The sequence below is a fragment of the Kryptolebias marmoratus genome, linkage group LG14 (assembly GCF_001649575.2).
Source record: "Kryptolebias marmoratus isolate JLee-2015 linkage group LG14, ASM164957v2, whole genome shotgun sequence".
In the NCBI taxonomy this organism is placed as follows: domain Eukaryota; kingdom Metazoa; phylum Chordata; class Actinopteri; order Cyprinodontiformes; family Rivulidae; genus Kryptolebias; species Kryptolebias marmoratus.
In genome coordinates, this window is record NC_051443.1 from 4579383 (window position 1) to 4596381 (window position 16999).

Here is a 16999-nt window from a genome sequence, read left to right on the forward strand (position 1 = left end):
GTATTAGGCTTGGAAATGAGCAGAAATGACATACGACTTGAAAATTGACAATTTGTGTTAGTCTGACAAAGATTTTGCCTCATTTCATTGCTTTAATCATGCAAGAGAAAAACACAAGTTATTACCGTAAAGGTAATTTTGTTGAAGACAAACGTCTGCCCACTGTTTGTAGTCTTACTGGACTTTCCTCTCATTGCTTGGCTCTCCCTCTCTAATTTTCCTGTGCTGCTCCTTCTGTCATGGCTCCCAGTAACAGTGGCATCTCATTTAAAGGCAGCAGCCCAGCTCTGCATCCATTAGTTCCAGCAGAGGGAGGGCAGACGTGGCTGTTCGAGGGAGGGAGAAGGAGGGCTGGAGTTTAAAGCAATGGGTGTCTGACCTAAACACCCCTCAGGCTTTTAAAGACATTTCCTCCCACACTCACTCTCTGCTTTTTGACTCGCTCTCTCTGTCAGAAAGGAGCTGAGCGCCTGAGTCTGAGCTGTGAAGATAAGGAGCTAGATGAGACTGACGGAGCTGCCACAAAATAGAGCGAAGCATCCTTTTTCCTGACTTGGCTGAATTTGTGAAGAATTAGAGGAGCACCATATTTTATTGCAAAAGAACAGCTAAATACACTAAAAAGGTAAGGAAACACATTTATACATTAAAGGTCAAGCGTTTCTTGAGTGAATGCATTTTGCCTGAAGCCTTATGTTCTTTATTTCTCATCTTATGTTGAGAAATAAAAAAAGTTATATTCATTTTGCTCAAACCATAAAAATACCATTGTGTAGTCTAATGCAGAGTTACCATATCTTACATTATCTGTTAGCTCCCAGAGTATATTTTGTGAATGACTGTCACCACACCAAGTTTTAGCTCAAGATATGTGAAATTCACAGAGGTATAGCCCTTTTTTGTGTATTTGAAGTTTGATTAGCTTTCACAGCCATCTTGTATGGAGTTGACCTAAAAAGGTAATCATTTGTAGACTTACATTCAGTAATGGCTCTTTGAAAGTTTTATTAAAATCTATACAGTGGTTCATGAGTTATTTTGCTGACAGATTTACATCATTAACTTCAACATTTCATTGCGAAGTTTTAAGCAAAGATGTTGTGCAATGTGTTGCATTTAAAATATCTGTTGGGGATGATGCTCAGCTACTACCACACCAAATTTTAGTTCAATATCTGTGAAATTGGCTGAGTTATAATCCATTTTGTGTTTTCTAAGGTCAGTTGGTTGTAGCAGCCATCTTGAATCAAATTTACACAAAAAATTAAACAGTCGTAGATTTTTATCCAACAATTCTTTCCTGAAGGTTTCATTAAAACTTGTCCAGAGATTCTCAAGCTAATTTGCTAATTGTACAGAAAAACAGTCCCAGACATAGGCAAAAATGTTATTGCTCTATCTTTGCATTTGGTGGAGGGCGGTAATTAAAGAAGCAGCTTTCTACTAATTTGTGCAACAGATGTCACATGTTTCATGTTGTGTAGTTTGATTATTGTGGCAAAACTTGCACGGATAGCTTGTTTGCTTCAGTGCAGGTTTCTATAACATTGGAAAAATTTAATTCAAAATGCAGTCTTGGTGCAACTTCTTCCTTTAGACACACAAAGCAGCCACTGAAGGGGTCAGAGATCATGACGATTCCAAGGAAGCATGTTTTAATTCCGTCCGATTTACACATATTTTGCTAAAATTTATTGTAGTTGTAGCTGAGCGTAATTTACTGCATATATTCCAAATGCTACTTATTGTGTGAGATCGATTTCAGCAGTCATTTAGCTCTCAGCATTCTCTCTGATTATTTCTCTAGTTGAACTTCGTGTTTTTCCATCATGAAGTGTAAATGTAGTGAAGAATAGCACAGGATTTGCCAGCAATCAGACGGAAACAGTTAATCCTTCCAGCCCGTTAGTTGTGCCTAATTGAAACACAAGTTGAAGTTTATTCCTTGTGTGGAAACTTTGAGTCACTGACTTCACATTGATTAAAATATTTCAGAAGAAGATTATCACAATTTCTCTTTGTCTGTCTACCCNCCCCACCCACCCACCACCACCACCACACACACACACACCCATCCCCAACATCTTTACCTCCTATATATGCATTGTGTCAGCTGTTCCTGCATGTTTGACAGCCTCCATGCTGCAGTTTGTGCTGGGTTTGTCGATGTGTGAAACAGGTTTTAGTGAAAACATCACTGACAGATGGATGGCTGGTTCTCAGCTCCTATAGAATTCGTCCCACACATTTTCCTTCTGCATGGCCCCAACACAAAGAACCAGGGGTTGTTGAGCCTCAGGCTTTTTTTTTTTTAATAAAAAAAGGTTTCCAGGCTTCCGATTGAAACAGAGGTTCATGATGTGCTGGAGGTGAGTGGGAGCTTAATGTCTGTTACTTTACATTACAAATTGTCTGAACAGCCCTTTAAAGGTTCTGTGTAAGCATGTAAAACCTTCAGCTTTGTGTTTAAAATGAAGTGTGCTGGTGATGGGAGAGACTGAATACCAGTAAATATTTTTCACTGTGAGGAGATGGACACTCTTCAGTCTGTTACACAAATTAATTATTTTAGCAAATAACTGATGTAAAGTATTACATGATGCACAGCTTAATTGCTTGTTATGTTACGTTTTTGCCTGTGTTTCTATATGTATGTGTTTGTTTGACTGTTTGTCTATCAGCAAATTATTTCATTGAACCAGTGGATGGATTTTATTTAAACTCTCAAAAGGTAATCAATGGATATACCGCTTCAACTGATGAACGTTTGTAGTCACTCCAATTCAAGATGGTCACTCAACCCAGGAGAACACCAAAATAGTTATAGCTCAATCAATTTGACAGATATTAGGTTAGGATTTAATGTGGTGACACAATAAGAGTCAGCCCCAACACACTCTGTGGGCTAACAAATCACACAGGATTTTGTTTAAAACTTTGCCATTATCTATAAAAGTCAAGTCTGTCAGTGTGTTAGCAAAATATCTAAAAACCCACAGGACAGTTTTTAATGAAAATCTCACAAAGTAATCACTGAATGCACAGCAGAAACTGATTTAGTTTGGGAGTCAATTCAGCTCAAGATGAACACTACAGCTAATTGATTTTAGACAACACAAAAAGGTCTACTGCAATTTACAGATATTGAAATAAAACTTTATGTGGTAGTAGCTGAGAGTCATTTCCAACATACTCCAAACGCTACCGATCTTGTGAGATCTCAAATACTAGTCCTTTAATTTAGTCCAAACCTATTCACTTTACTGACGTTAAGGACAAAAAGCAGCAAATTCTTACACTAAAGACTCTTAAGATAGTGGCTGTGGTAGCTTGGTGGTCAGTGTGAAATAATTGCCAAATCTTTCATGCAAGTTCTCTTGCTGCATAACCCCTGCAGAAGAGAGCAGAGGAAATGAAAAAAAGAGACTCTTAAACTACAATAGTTTCCACTCAATATGAAGTTTGTGTTCTCCTTAGTTTAACCTGAGGAGACAAAGTTTTAGACACACCTGAGGATGTCAGTTATGCTGTGGTGGGAGGTGTTATCTGTTAATGACGTGCTGTATATTTACCTTCACCAAGGAGGTTATGTTTTCAGTCATGTTTGTTTATTTGTCTGTTCGTAAAATTACCTAAAAATTAATAATGAACAGATTTGAATGTGATGATTTCCAGCTGTGCCAGATGTTCTGGGAAGAAGGCATTGTTCTTCAGAAATACTGGAAAAAAAATGTTCAGACCTAAAACACAAAAAAGAAAATTTATTTACTGTGTGAATGCTGACTCAGCATTCACACTATTGTTTTCCTGAATACTGTACCTTCTGTATGTTTTTTGGATTGTAATAACTTCAGCAAACTTTAAGCTGATTTAACCGTTCATATATCAAAAGTTTAGCTCATTAAGGACATTCCGGATGAGACATATTTTTTGTAACTCTCATACTTTTGTAATATTTAACGTTACAGTTTTGTTTTATAATTTAAATAAATGGATAACTCTTAGCTACTGTTTTGCTACTTTTAGCTTTTCTTTACTGTTCTGCTTATTTTAGATTTGGGATTCTCTTCAAAAAAGTTTAGCTTTTGGCTATTTTTTGGTAATTTATGCTTTACTGTTTTGCTAGTTTTTAACTACTGTTCTAATATTTTAGCTTTTGGATATTGCTTTGCTGATTTTAGGTTTTATTTACTGTTTTGCTAATATTACCTTTTATCTAAGGGTTTGCTAAGTTTAGCTGTCCTAAGACAGACCATATTATGTTCAGGTGCCATCCGTTTGTCCATCTGTCTCTGGACAAATTCTTGTCTGAGCTCTAAATTGATAACCCTTTAACATAAGAATGTTAAACTGCATAGCAGGACATCTCATGGGTATAGGATGAGCCCTACTGATTTTAAGGTCATAGGGTCAAAGGTCAAGATCATAAGAAAAAACCTTTGTGAAAACCTTGTCTGTGCTCTACCTCTTCAGGATTGCTGTGTGAGGGAATTTATGCTTTGGATTTTGATTACTCTTACACTTTTCTAACAGGGATTCTATGTACCATTGGTGATACTCTTGTTAGCTTCTGGTTTTTTTGTTTTAGCTTTTGCCAAGATGATTATAGCATATACCTTTTTTGGGTTGGCTAATTTTAGCTTCTAGTTAGGTTTTTTGGTACTTTTAGCTTTAAGCTTTTTTTAGTGCTAATTTTAAGTTTTGTTCTGACTATCTTACCCTTAACAATTCAGTTTCAGCATCTTTAACAAATTTTAGTCATTCACACTGTATTTTTTGTGAAAAAAAGGTTATTTTTCTAGTTTACAGATGATTCCTAAGCATACTGCAGTCAGTATTTCTTAAAAGCAGACAGATCAGACAAACTTATTTTGGTTGGTTTCTTGGATGAGTACAGTTTGTGTCAATTTTTTTTTTTCACCAGAAACAGCTTTGACAGTATGTGATCAAACCCTGTATGCAGTTGCACTTTTTTGATCAAAAATCCAGCCTTAGCAGTATATGGATACTGGACAAGTACCTTTGGTTTTTCTTATTTTCTCTTTAACTTTGTGAAACAGATGTCATCAGTCCTGGGCCAACATTCCCAGTTTCTTTTTTTTTCCACGTGGGAAAGTTCCCCTCTCACTGCCAGCGTGGACAAAACTGCAGCTACACGGAATGGATTATAGCTTAGTAACCAGTTTAGATTAATTTCACCTTTCTCTTCAGATTGTCTTTCCATATTGTGCTGTCAGACGACACGTCCTCGGTTCATCCTGCCGTGCTCTGAATGATGTTTTTGTGACTTTAGATTAGAGGAACTTGTGTATCACAGAAGCATCAAATCAGTTTTGAATAAACAAGATGAATATAGTTTCCCTATAAAAAATGCACAAGAGAACCTTATTATTTTTATCTTGCCTGTTGAGATGACAACATCAGCATTACCATTTGTAAAATTTATTATCAAACTGTCAGGAGATGTTGCACATCTGGGATATTAGGAGAAACTGTTGGAAAAGTGGAAACTGGGATGTTTATTTACTGTCCCATTCCTGGGCCATGTCTTCTCTAAGAAGGGTTTTTGATCAGATCACCTGAAGCTCCTACACCAAAGGATATAGCACCTCGTCAATCATTTCTGGGCTTAACCTCCTGGTTCAGCAAGTTTCTACCAAGCTATACAACAGTGGCTGAGAGCTACTTTGAACAAATACTCAAGCTGAACTAAAATGGACTAATTCAACAAATGTAAGTTTCAGTGATCTCAAAACAATGCTCCTAAAAGCCTAGCGCTTGCTATCTACAACCCTGAACTGCCAACACTCAGACAATGTGGAACACATTGTCGCTTTTGCTTCTCACACTCCGTTTCCAGCTGAAATGAAGTACTCCACTATAGAAAAAGAGGCTCTTGCTTGTTTATGGGCAGTTGAAAAATAGAGGACGTGTGGGGACACAGATTCCTTACCACTCTGCTAAGCACTAAAGGGATGAACAGAGCTGGGATGAGAATTGCATGCTGGTCAGCTAGACTGATGTGTTTCAAGTATGACATACAGTACCAACCAGAAAGTCAGATCAACATGGCTGACTGCCTCTCACATGTTTCCCTGAGCACCAGTAATACAGTTGCAGATTTAGAACTAGGCTTGATCACAGAGGTAGCTGAAGTCCCTCTTCTCCAGACTCGTTTGGTGATTTTAAAACTGAACTGTGCTGAACTTACAAAACTGAGACAAATCATCCACTCAGGGTGGCCTAAAGCAGGGGTGTCAAACTCCAGGCCTCAAGGGCCACTGTCCTGGAGGTTTTAGGTTTTTCTGCTCCAACACACCTGATCTAAATGGTTTAGTTACCTCCTCACCAAATTATCAAGTTCTTCAGAAGCATGTCCACAAGTCATCCATTTAGACCACGTGTTTTAAAGCAAGAACACATTTAAAACATGCAGGAGAGCAGCCCAGAGGAACAGAGTTTGACACCTGTGGCCTAAAGTGAAGAAACCTTTTTATATGGGGGAAAAAAAAGAGTGCAGTACAGCGATCCTTTAAACGCAGATCTTGTGCAATCTTTTTAAATCTGTCAAACTATAATTTGGGGGTCAGCCTCAGCTACTACCACACCAAATTTTAGCTCAGTATTTTCCAAATTAACTGAGTTATAGGCATTTTTGTCTTTGCTTTAATTGCTTTGCTGTAGCAGCCATTTTGAATTAGGTTGACTCCAAAAGTTAATCAGTTTTAGATGCACATCCAGTGATTGGGTTCTGAAATTTTCATTAAAATCTGTTCAATGATTCCTGAGATATTTACATACACATACATACATATTTACATACACAAAAACACAAACACACAGACACAGACATGGGAAAAAACATTATCCCTTCGCCTTTAGCTTTGGTGGCAAATAATAAAAATATGGACAGCATTCAGACATCCTAGAGTGGTCAGTTTCTGTAACGCAAGGTAAATTCAAAAACGTCTTGCCTAAAGCTCCATAAGCTCACAACCGTTCTCCACAACAGTAAATATTTGGCATTACACAGGAAAATTCAGCAAGAACTGTTTATTTTCTTCACATGTTGGAAGAAATATGAAAATGTTTGAAACACAGGCTCAACTCACCCATTAACATTAACTACACTTTTATGTTGCGCAAGAACAAACTTTAATTTCCTAAATGGCTGATTTTGAGCAGTTCAGAACAAAAACAGAAATAAAGACCTGGTGTTCTTTGAAGGACTGCATACTGCCTGCCACATTTAATCCAGAGTTTTAGACTAAGATCATTGTTTTGAAAGATTACAAAGTTATAGCTATTTTGGTCAAACCTTGTAAAGCTTGATGTCATCCATGTAGAGGAGGTGACTGATGGTGGCCCCATTCTTGAGTCGGTATCCATAGCCAGTCTTGTTGAGATTTGGCTGAGGGGGTTCAGTCCTATGCAGAACAGCAGTGGGGACAGCGCCTCTCCTTGGTATATGCCACATTTGATGGACACTTGTGCAAGTGGTTTGCAGTTGGTTTCAAGGGTGGTTTTCCACAGCCCCATCGAGTTTGCAATGAAGGCTCTTAGAGTCCTGTTGATGGCTCTTAGAGTCCTGTTGATGTTGTACATCTCTAAGCATTCAATGATCCAAGTGTGTGGCATTGAGTCGTAGGGTTTCTTGTAATCAAGTAGGCTTTCTTGTAATCAAATATATATATATATATATATATATATATATATATATATATATATATATATATATATATATACAGGGGCGTCACTAGGTTTTAAGGAAAAGGGGGGCTTAGCCCCCAGGAGATGCACAGGATGTGAGCAAACGTAGTGGGCGAGAACAAAATTTCTCAAACAGCTAACAAAACCTGGGTTGCTTCTCCACATTTTTGGACACATTTAACAGATACCTTACTGTGTAAACGTTTTAAGCAACCAATTATATTTTTATTCAGAACATCAAAACCTTGCTGGTCCTACTTCATTTACAAAAGGCAGCACAATATATATATATGGAAAAATTAAAACCAAGAAGACAAAACTGTAAGTGCTAAAACAGCAGTCATACAGCGGTGACCTCCCAGAGACAGCAGCAGACAAGCATATGAACCTGTCATGATGAAGTCTGAAGGTTGTAGGAGAATAAGTTGTCTATCAGAATAGAGCAGAAAGATGAAGTCTGCAATTTGTTTTAGTTGGTCGTAAAATCATGGCTTTTGAACGTAACCTGAAACACTGATGAAAGCTGTTTCCAGTTGCTGTGGTGTTTCTGTTGATTTTCAGTCTTTTGCCTTTACTCAGATATTTTTAAAGCTCATCACAAACTAATTTGATGAGGCTTTCCCACGCTGAGGAAGAAGATTGTTGTTTGACACCCACTGCTCAGGGTGTTATATTGTCCAGGTGGTAGTCATCTGAAACAGTTGTGGGGGAGGAAGAGAACAGCAGATCATGTGATAAATTATCATATTTTTTACACTGTTTTACCTCTCAATATGAATTGGTTCTGAAGATTTAAAACAGCTGAGATCTTTTTTTTTTACATGCATTCATGAACACAGTGAAAGAAGCTGGTATGCCAGCACAGCTGTGGATTCTTCGTGTTAAGGCTTCTATTTTTTGCATTGCAAGATAGCATGAAATAATTTCTATCAATCTGTAAATCTCTGCTGCAGATTTATTAGCCTGCACACATTTGGTTCAGCTTAATTTAATGGCTATAACACCAATTATATGAACAATTTTAGAAACCACTGAGTGACAAGATTCAAGTTTACTTTATTTAAGGGACAATGCACAAAAACACTGAAAGCTAAATATTTTCCACAGGTGGTTGGGCAATACTGTTTTTGCATGTGTATGTGTATGTGGATGTGCTTGTGTGTCTGTCTTTTAGCAAAATATCTCTATGGTCCAGTAAAGGAACTTTAACAGAACTTTCTGAAAGTTTTCATTGGATGTACATCTATAATTACATCATAAAAAAGAAAACAAATTCACCCAAGAAAACACAAAAATTGTTATAATTCAGTAAATTTTACAGTTAATGAGATACAATTTTGTATGGTAGTAGCTGAGAATCAGAACCAACACATACTTTCAGTGCATTCTGTAACATTTTTGTTTAAATGTTTGACATTACTAAGCAATTGCTTTGGTGTCATGAGACAAAAGATTGAAAATCACTTCTTTTTAAATTATCAGGAAGCATGTCTCATTCCTCAACTGCTCCAAATAAAAAGCAGATAGACAGCTGAGTTTAGGGACTCTACAATCTCCCCATCAGTCAACCTGGAGAGGCTCATTATCTGTTTTGAAAAAAAGGTTGACTTCCTTATAATAAACTGTTTTAGAAACACCCAATTTGAGTTTTAAATCTCAACGTCTTGTATTTATTGAGTGTATTCCAATCTTGATACTGCAGTGGTTTTTGTTCCAACACATGAACTGATTTGCTTTAAAGTTGTCTGAATTGTTTGAGACCAAGACCAGAAGATATTCAGTAATATGTCTGAGACAAGATAATTATGTTCAATTAGATTGATGTTCCCCACAACCCAGTATGGAGAAGCAGTTAAAGAACATAGATGGATGGATAGAATGATGTTTCCTTGGTAAACCTTTGTCTGAAAAAAGCTGCATATCCATCTTCTCATTGTATTTTTAAACCCAAATGGTGGATTTAAAATCACACTTACACAACTTCCTGTAAGTTGTTTATTTTCTTTCTTCTTAACATTCAGTGGGATGCATGAAGACTCAAGCCAAACTGAAACTTTGTCCAATATAGATTATGTGACAATTTAACAACTTCATGTTCAGCATTTGCCCAAGCATATTTAAAAGCATATTGAAAGTACTGTCTGCATACAATAAAATTTCAACATTATCACACACCAGCAACAGATCATTTATACGCAAACTAAATTAAAGGCCTAGCATTCCCTGAAGGGATGCATATTACTCACCACCTTTCATGCAAGAGTGTTAAATTAAGATCATCTATGTTTAGTAATGAATTACAGTCATTGTGGTCAAACCTTCAAAATAACAGCCATGTTTGAATTGGGTTGACTCCAAAAGTTGTTCAAGACTTGTAGATGTACTTCAATGATTACTTTCTGAGAATGTCAATAAAATCTGTTCTCTGGATCAGGAAATATTTTGTTAAAGGACTGACAAGTTAACCCATGCCTAGGCACACACAAAGACTCACACACACAAAAAAAAATACTGCTTGCTGCTGGAAGCAACAGGGCAATGACTTTACTTGTTTTAAATTAATTTAAAGAAAAATTGTTTCTCATTTCACTCTTTCTGTCAGTCTTTTCAGATCCTTCACCATAACCTGGATTGGCCTTTAGGCAGAGGTTCAGACAGATATTAATTTTCTCAATTCTACATCTTACATCTAGTATGGGCAGACACCGCCTTCTGGGAAGCCTATGTCTGATTGTCCTGATTAGTTTAACAAATGCTAGATTCGTTGAAAAACTCCTGCGACATCGACGACAGACTCTGTCTCCTCCTAAAGAGCATAACGTCACCATCCCTGGTGCTGGACACCCTGTTGTTTTCAGCCACGTATATAACATCAATGTTCCTGCCAGTTCCCTGTGCTCAGTGGACTTGGATGCACCAGAAAGCACTCAGCCCCATTCCAAGGACGTAGCAGCAGGCCACCACGTCACCAAACACACGCTCAATGGGGAGAACCAGATCATCTTCACCCATCGTATCAACATTCCTCAGCAGGCCTGTGGTTGTACCCAAGACCTGCCTGGCCTGAAAGAGCTCCAGAGCCGTCTGGAAATGCTTGAAGGAGAAGTTTCAGCGTTGCGGGATCAGTGCAGCAGTGCACAAGTTTCAGGTAGGTGGAAGTTGTTTGCCATATTTGTGCATTGTAGCCAACAAAGTAACATAATCCTGTTTTCCTTCAACCTTTATACTGAAAAGTGCTTTACTAACAACAACCTCATAAATCTCTTTTATGTTGACTTACATCTGTTCTCTTCATCTGCTTGGAGTACTTTGGATTTTAATGTGGCAGTGTAAATTTCTATGTACAGTGCAGCCTCAGAACTCATCAGTTAACTGTTAATAAGGCTTGTGATGAAATGTTGTGCCAAGGTCATGAGATTCTAGAGGCTGGAGTCTTTGGAGTCTATTCAGTTACAACTCAGAGGGCTGCAATTCTAAAACAATAATCAATGCATCCATAATCACACTTCAAACAAAATCCTGAGCATAGAATCTTTTAGACGTAAAAGAAACAAAATATTTCACTGCAGGTTGTTAACAATAAGCAATATAAACTGATAAACATTTATAAACTGATTCAAAATTGTTCATGTTTACATTGCAGTTTACAGAAACCCTCAATGCTATGAGATTTCCCACAAGAAAACAATATTTATTTTTCTTTTTTTATAGGAGATGTGGGAACAAAACCTTACTGCAATGGCCATGGAAACTACAGTGCTGAAACATGTGGCTGCATATGTGATCCTGGTTGGAGGGGAACCAACTGCACCAAGCCTGATTGTCCCAGTAGCTGCCAGCACCGAGGTAGTTGCGTGGATGGAAACTGTGAGTGCTTGAAGGGCTTCACTGGGGAGGACTGCGGGATCAAGAGCTGCCCTGTGGACTGTGGAGCCCACGGCCACTGTGTGGATGGTGTTTGCATTTGTTCGGATGGTTTCTTTGGAAAAGACTGCTCTCAGAGTCGATGCTTGAACAATTGCTTGGGCCGTGGTCATTGTGAAGATGGAGACTGTGTGTGTGATGAATCTTGGACTGGCTTTGACTGTTCTGAACTCATCTGTCCGAACGACTGCTATGACCGTGGACACTGCGTGAATGGCACATGCTACTGTGAGAAGGGCTTCAGCGGAGGGGACTGTGGGCAGCGCACCTGCCCCAACAACTGCAGGGGCAATGGTTTCTGTGTTGATGGTAAATGCATTTGCTCTGCAGGGTACAGTGGTGAAGACTGCTCTCAGCTCACCTGCCTCAACGATTGCAATGGCAGAGGCACATGCTTCAATGGGATGTGCATCTGTGACTCAGGCTATCAAGGGGAAGACTGCAGCCAGCTGGCATGCCTGAACAACTGCAACAGCAGAGGTCAGTGCATAAATGGACAGTGTTCGTGTGATGTCGGCTTCCAGGGAGATGACTGCTCCGAGCTTTCCTGTCCCAGGAACTGTCAGCTGAGAGGGCGCTGTGTGAACGGTCAATGCGTATGCGATGAAGGCTATGCCGGTGAAGACTGCAGCATTCGCATCTGCCCCTCAAACTGCTACGCCCGTGGGGAATGTATCGAGGGACATTGTGTGTGCCATGCAGGCTTTGCCGGTGAGGACTGCAGTGATCTGAGCTGTCCCAACAACTGCAGAAATCGTGGCCGGTGCATTGATGGGCAGTGTGTCTGCGATGAAGGGTTTAGCGGAGAAGACTGCAGTCAGAGAGCTTGTCCCAATGACTGCTTGGCACAGGGTCGGTGTCATGAGGGCAAATGCATCTGTCAGGAAGGCTACACAGGAGAGGACTGCTCTGTCCTCGCATGTCCAGATAACTGCAACAAAAGGGGGCGTTGCGTCAACGGGAGGTGTACCTGTGAGAGCGGATATGAGGGAGAGAGCTGTGCAGAGCTGAGCTGCCTCAACAGCTGCCAGGACAGAGGTCGTTGTGTGAATGGTCAGTGCGTCTGTGATGAGGGATACATCGGGGAGGACTGCTTAGAAGGTAAGACACTCTTAGTACAAAAATACACACAGAAAAATTTGGCAGTTCACTTTCTGAAAGTTTCCATGAAGCTCTATAAAAGCAAAGCCAGAATGATGTAATTTTCTTCCATTCTCAAAACTCACTCACCACTCATCCTGGGAGAAACTATTTTAGTGGATATTAAAGACACTTTTGGTTTGTGTGTTATAGTTTCCTGCTCTTGGTTTGTGCTTTCTTGGCAGTTGTTCACACCACATCCAGATGTAGCTCTGGAGTTTGCATTAGCACTACATGGTGGATATTCAGTCACTTAGGCCATTAGAACCTACCTGAGAAAACACCCTTATAACTTATATATTTTTTTCTATATTTCCAGTGTCTCCTCCAAAGGATTTAAAGGTTGGTGAGGTCAGCACTGACACTGTGGACCTATCCTGGAACAATGAGATGCTGGTTACAGAATACCTCGTCACATATGTGCCCACCAGTCCTGGGGGTCTTCTCATGGAGTTCACCGTGCCTGGAGACAAAACTGCCGCCACTGTAAAAGAGCTTGAACCTGGCATTGAATACCTGATCAATGTTTATGCTGTCCTGAGCAACAAGAAGAGTATTCCTGTCAGTGCAAGAGTGGCTACAGGTAGAACAAAAATATTTCTGTTAGTTCACTAAGAGTATCTTGACAAAAACTAACAACTTTGATTTATTTTACCATGCATATTCACAGAGCTCCCACAGCCCGAAGGTTTAAGATTTAAATCAGTGAAAGAGACCTCTGTAGAGGTCATGTGGGACCAGCTGGACATCTCCTTTGATGCCTGGGAGATCCATTTCCGAAATACGGTTAGTCTGCCTGTCTCTTTGAAAGTTTTTCTTTCCATTTTATTAACCATCATAGAAAAGAGGGAGGCAGGGCACTGTGCCAGCTTTTTGGAAAGTTCACTAAGACTTGGATTTATTTCAGTGCTAACCATTAAATTTGCTTTGACATTAAAAAAAAACTCACTCAGGGCAAATGTAGATGTCAAATAGCTGAGGCTAAAGCCGCTCTTCAGAATCTGAGGCAGAAATGTTTTGAAAAGAAATTACTGTGCATGCAGTCAGAGCCTTTTATTTACTTGCATCAGTCGACTTTTAAAAAAGTATTCTGGCCTTTTTCTGACCTTTGGATTTCTTTTGCTGCCTTTCTGTGAGATGCATACATATGTATGACAGAAGCAATAACTGATGCAACTGCACAGAAATAGGTGAAATCTTATGTTGAAGAAGCCCTATTGTCTGCACAGTTAGATGAAAAAAATCAAATAAGAACATGATTTCAACTCCAGCTGAACAAATGACATGAATCCTCTCATAATGGACAAAAATCAGCCTACCATTAAACTATTCTTAAAAGTGTTTACATTAGGGGAAATTCAGTCCTCCATCTTTTTTGAGCCAGTTAATTTAGGAAAGTGGACCAAATAATGAGCAAAAAAGTGTCAGACCTAAAACAAAATCCCTTTCCAGCAGCTAAACAGTATCTGAAAATCATGTCTTTGAGAAAAAAAAACAATTCATTAAAGACCTGAGAAATACATCATCCTTCAATTGAAGGATCTTTTGAAGAATCTTTTCAATTGAAGTTCTTTGGGCGTCACATTTTTCGAGCTAAAATCCTATTTTCTTTGTCAGACTGTGCTATTTGTTGGCATTTTTCATAACTTCAACTAAAGAAATAGGAACAAATTGTGTTTTTATGACAGGGTTCTGATAACAAAGAGCCTTAAGATCCAAATGGAAAAAGTTTTTGCAAAGTAGTGTCAATTCATTCTGTGAGTTTAGGAGCAATTTTTATGCCTGAATGATTCAGGCCAGAGTTAAGGGGCTTAATAAAGCAAAAAGCTCCCTAAACTGCAAAAAAAAAAAAAAAAAAAAAAAAAAATTAAACTAAATAAGGGAGGGGAAAAAAAATAAAATCCATCCATCCATACATTTTCTTTACCCACTTCTCCATTTTGGGTCGCGGGGAGCTGGTGCCTATCCCCAGCAGTCACTGTGCGAGAGGCAGGGAACACCCTGGACAGGTCGCAAGTCCATCGCAAGGCCAAAAAACTAAAATGATTTTTAAAGGTTTTTTCAAATACAGTAAAAGTAAACTGCATGTTTTAGAATGGCCTTTCATTGTAGCCAGCCTAAGGCACACCTGTGCAATAATTATTCTGTCTAATCAGAATCTTGATATGCCACACCTGTGAGGTGGATGGATTATCTCAGTAAAGAAGTGCTCACTAACAGATTTACACAAATTTGTGAACAATATTTAAGAGAAAAAGGCATTTTCTCTAGATAGAAAGTCTTTGATCTTTGAATTCAATTCATGAAAAATTTTGTTTTTCCTTTTGTTTAGTGTATGTCCTCTCTTGTTAATATTTGCTTTAGACAAGGTGTGATTTGAAGATATCTTGCTGTGATTTGTTGGTTTTTACAGATGCTGGAAAATTTTTCATTTCATTTTACTTTAGAGTATATTTTATTTCTTGGACTTTTTTTCCTATGCCAAAACTGCAAATCTGTCCATTGCATAACCCCTTAAGGACCTCCTAAATATTTTCTTTGAAACATCAAACAGTCAATTGATGGCTCAAACCACATTTTATTATCCTCTCTCTAAGGTACAGTTTTAGTTATTACACTCTATTGTACTTTGCTAAACCATTTTTCTTGAGATACCTAAATACCAACCTGGTGAGTTTAAGCTTAGTTGAGTGAAGTTACTGAACTCACTGCATGCAAACATTCTGGCTTTGTGCCTTAACCTTTGTCAAAGTAACATGGTATCCCATGTGTATTCTCTATTACGTATTTTACATCATCTCAATCTGCAGAAAGAAGAAAATGGAAAAGTTGGAAGCACTGTTCCATCCTCCCAAAACCAGTACTTCCAGTCTGGGCTAGGACCAGGACAGGAATATGAAGTCTCCATCAACATCATCAAGAACAACACCAGAGGACCCCAAACATCCAAAACAGTCACTACCAGTGAGTTTCAAACACACAGAAAAGGCTCAGTCAGGATCAGGATTAGAGATATGAAATCACTAATATTTGAAAAAAACGTATGATTATCATCACAAATAAGTAGCCAGATTATTTTTCTGCTCTCTGACACCTAGTAGAAGATTTATATGTTACAAAAAAATCTTTGTATTGCAGACAACCCAGGAGCCATAGGTTGAAATAAAATTTGAAGTTCGGAGTATGCGGTCCCTCAGTTTAGGAAACTGTACACATGCATTTACAATACTATTAGTATCTATGTACAGCAGGTGTTGTGTTTAGTTTTGTTTACAGTGTGAATGGGGAAAATACAAAAACAACACAGAAAGTAAGACAAGAGTTTAGGGACAGTCTACAAATTTCAAAATCAGGCTGTAATAATCAATAACAAAAGAACTGTCTAGTTTTTTTTTTGCCCAATCACATTACACATGTTTAACAGTGAGGGAATGGATTTTGAATCAATGTGCACATCATAATAAACTAATGGAACAGATTGTAAATCTGTGTACATTGTTAAGTAAACCACAGTAACAGATATTCAGTTCTCGCACATTTTAATCAAGAAACAAATGTGGCAGCTCTGGTTCCCTGTTTCAACTCATCCTGCATGAACAAATGAATCACTCAGGTGTAGTGGTCTGTGTGAGTGCTGTACGATTCAAACCCTTGACTCACTTGTTTGAGTACAACGTATGACTCCTGACTCAAACTATTAAATCAAGACAGCGAGTGAGTCCTACAACAGTGCGCACACACACTCTGGAAGAGCCTCTCCCTGATTTGAGTTGATCAGGTTTTGCGGAAATAGTCAAAAGGTAGCAACTTTGCGACAAACAGACTCAGGAGACAAAAGGATAAAGTAAGTGCTTTTATTAACAGTGTTAGGACAGGGACCGTGACGGATCTGGAAAGAAAGATGGAGGGTGAGTAATGAAGGTGCCAGCAGGGTATAAATTCTTTTAGTAGGTTAATTGTTCTGTTCTTACTGGTAGAAGAGACGATCTCTGCACAGAGAAGGAAGGTAAAGGTAATCAGAGGTGAATATTTACAGATGGCTGTTTCCAGCAAAGTGAATTCCAGACACAGAGGTGAGTATTTATACAGGTGCTGGTCATAAAATTAGAATATCATGAAAAAGTAGATTGATTTCAGTAATTCCATTTAAAAAGTGAAACTTGTATATTATATTCATACATTACATACAAACTCATATATTTCAAATGTTTATTTCATTTAATTT

At 38.5% G+C, this 16999-nt stretch overlaps 1 protein-coding gene across 4 annotated transcripts in view; it reads left to right on the forward strand.

Moving 5' to 3' along the window:
- Positions 1-337: 337 nt before the first annotated feature.
- LOC108250984 (tenascin) overlaps positions 338-16999 on the forward strand; it is a 68379-nt gene continuing 51717 nt past the window's right edge. The window contains exons 1-6 of one of the 4 annotated variants that reach the window (XM_037979477.1): positions 338-625; positions 10313-10858; positions 11422-12735; positions 13094-13357; positions 13445-13560; positions 15585-15738. In XM_037979477.1, coding sequence (XP_037835405.1) covers positions 10405-10858; positions 11422-12735; positions 13094-13357; positions 13445-13560; positions 15585-15738 — 2302 coding nt within the window. In that variant the 5' untranslated portion in view covers positions 338-625; positions 10313-10404. The remainder of the gene's footprint in view (positions 626-10312; positions 10859-11421; positions 12736-13093; positions 13358-13444; positions 13561-15584; positions 15739-16999) is intronic. The other 3 variants (XM_037979478.1, XM_037979479.1, XM_037979480.1) reach the window with 3 other exon arrangements.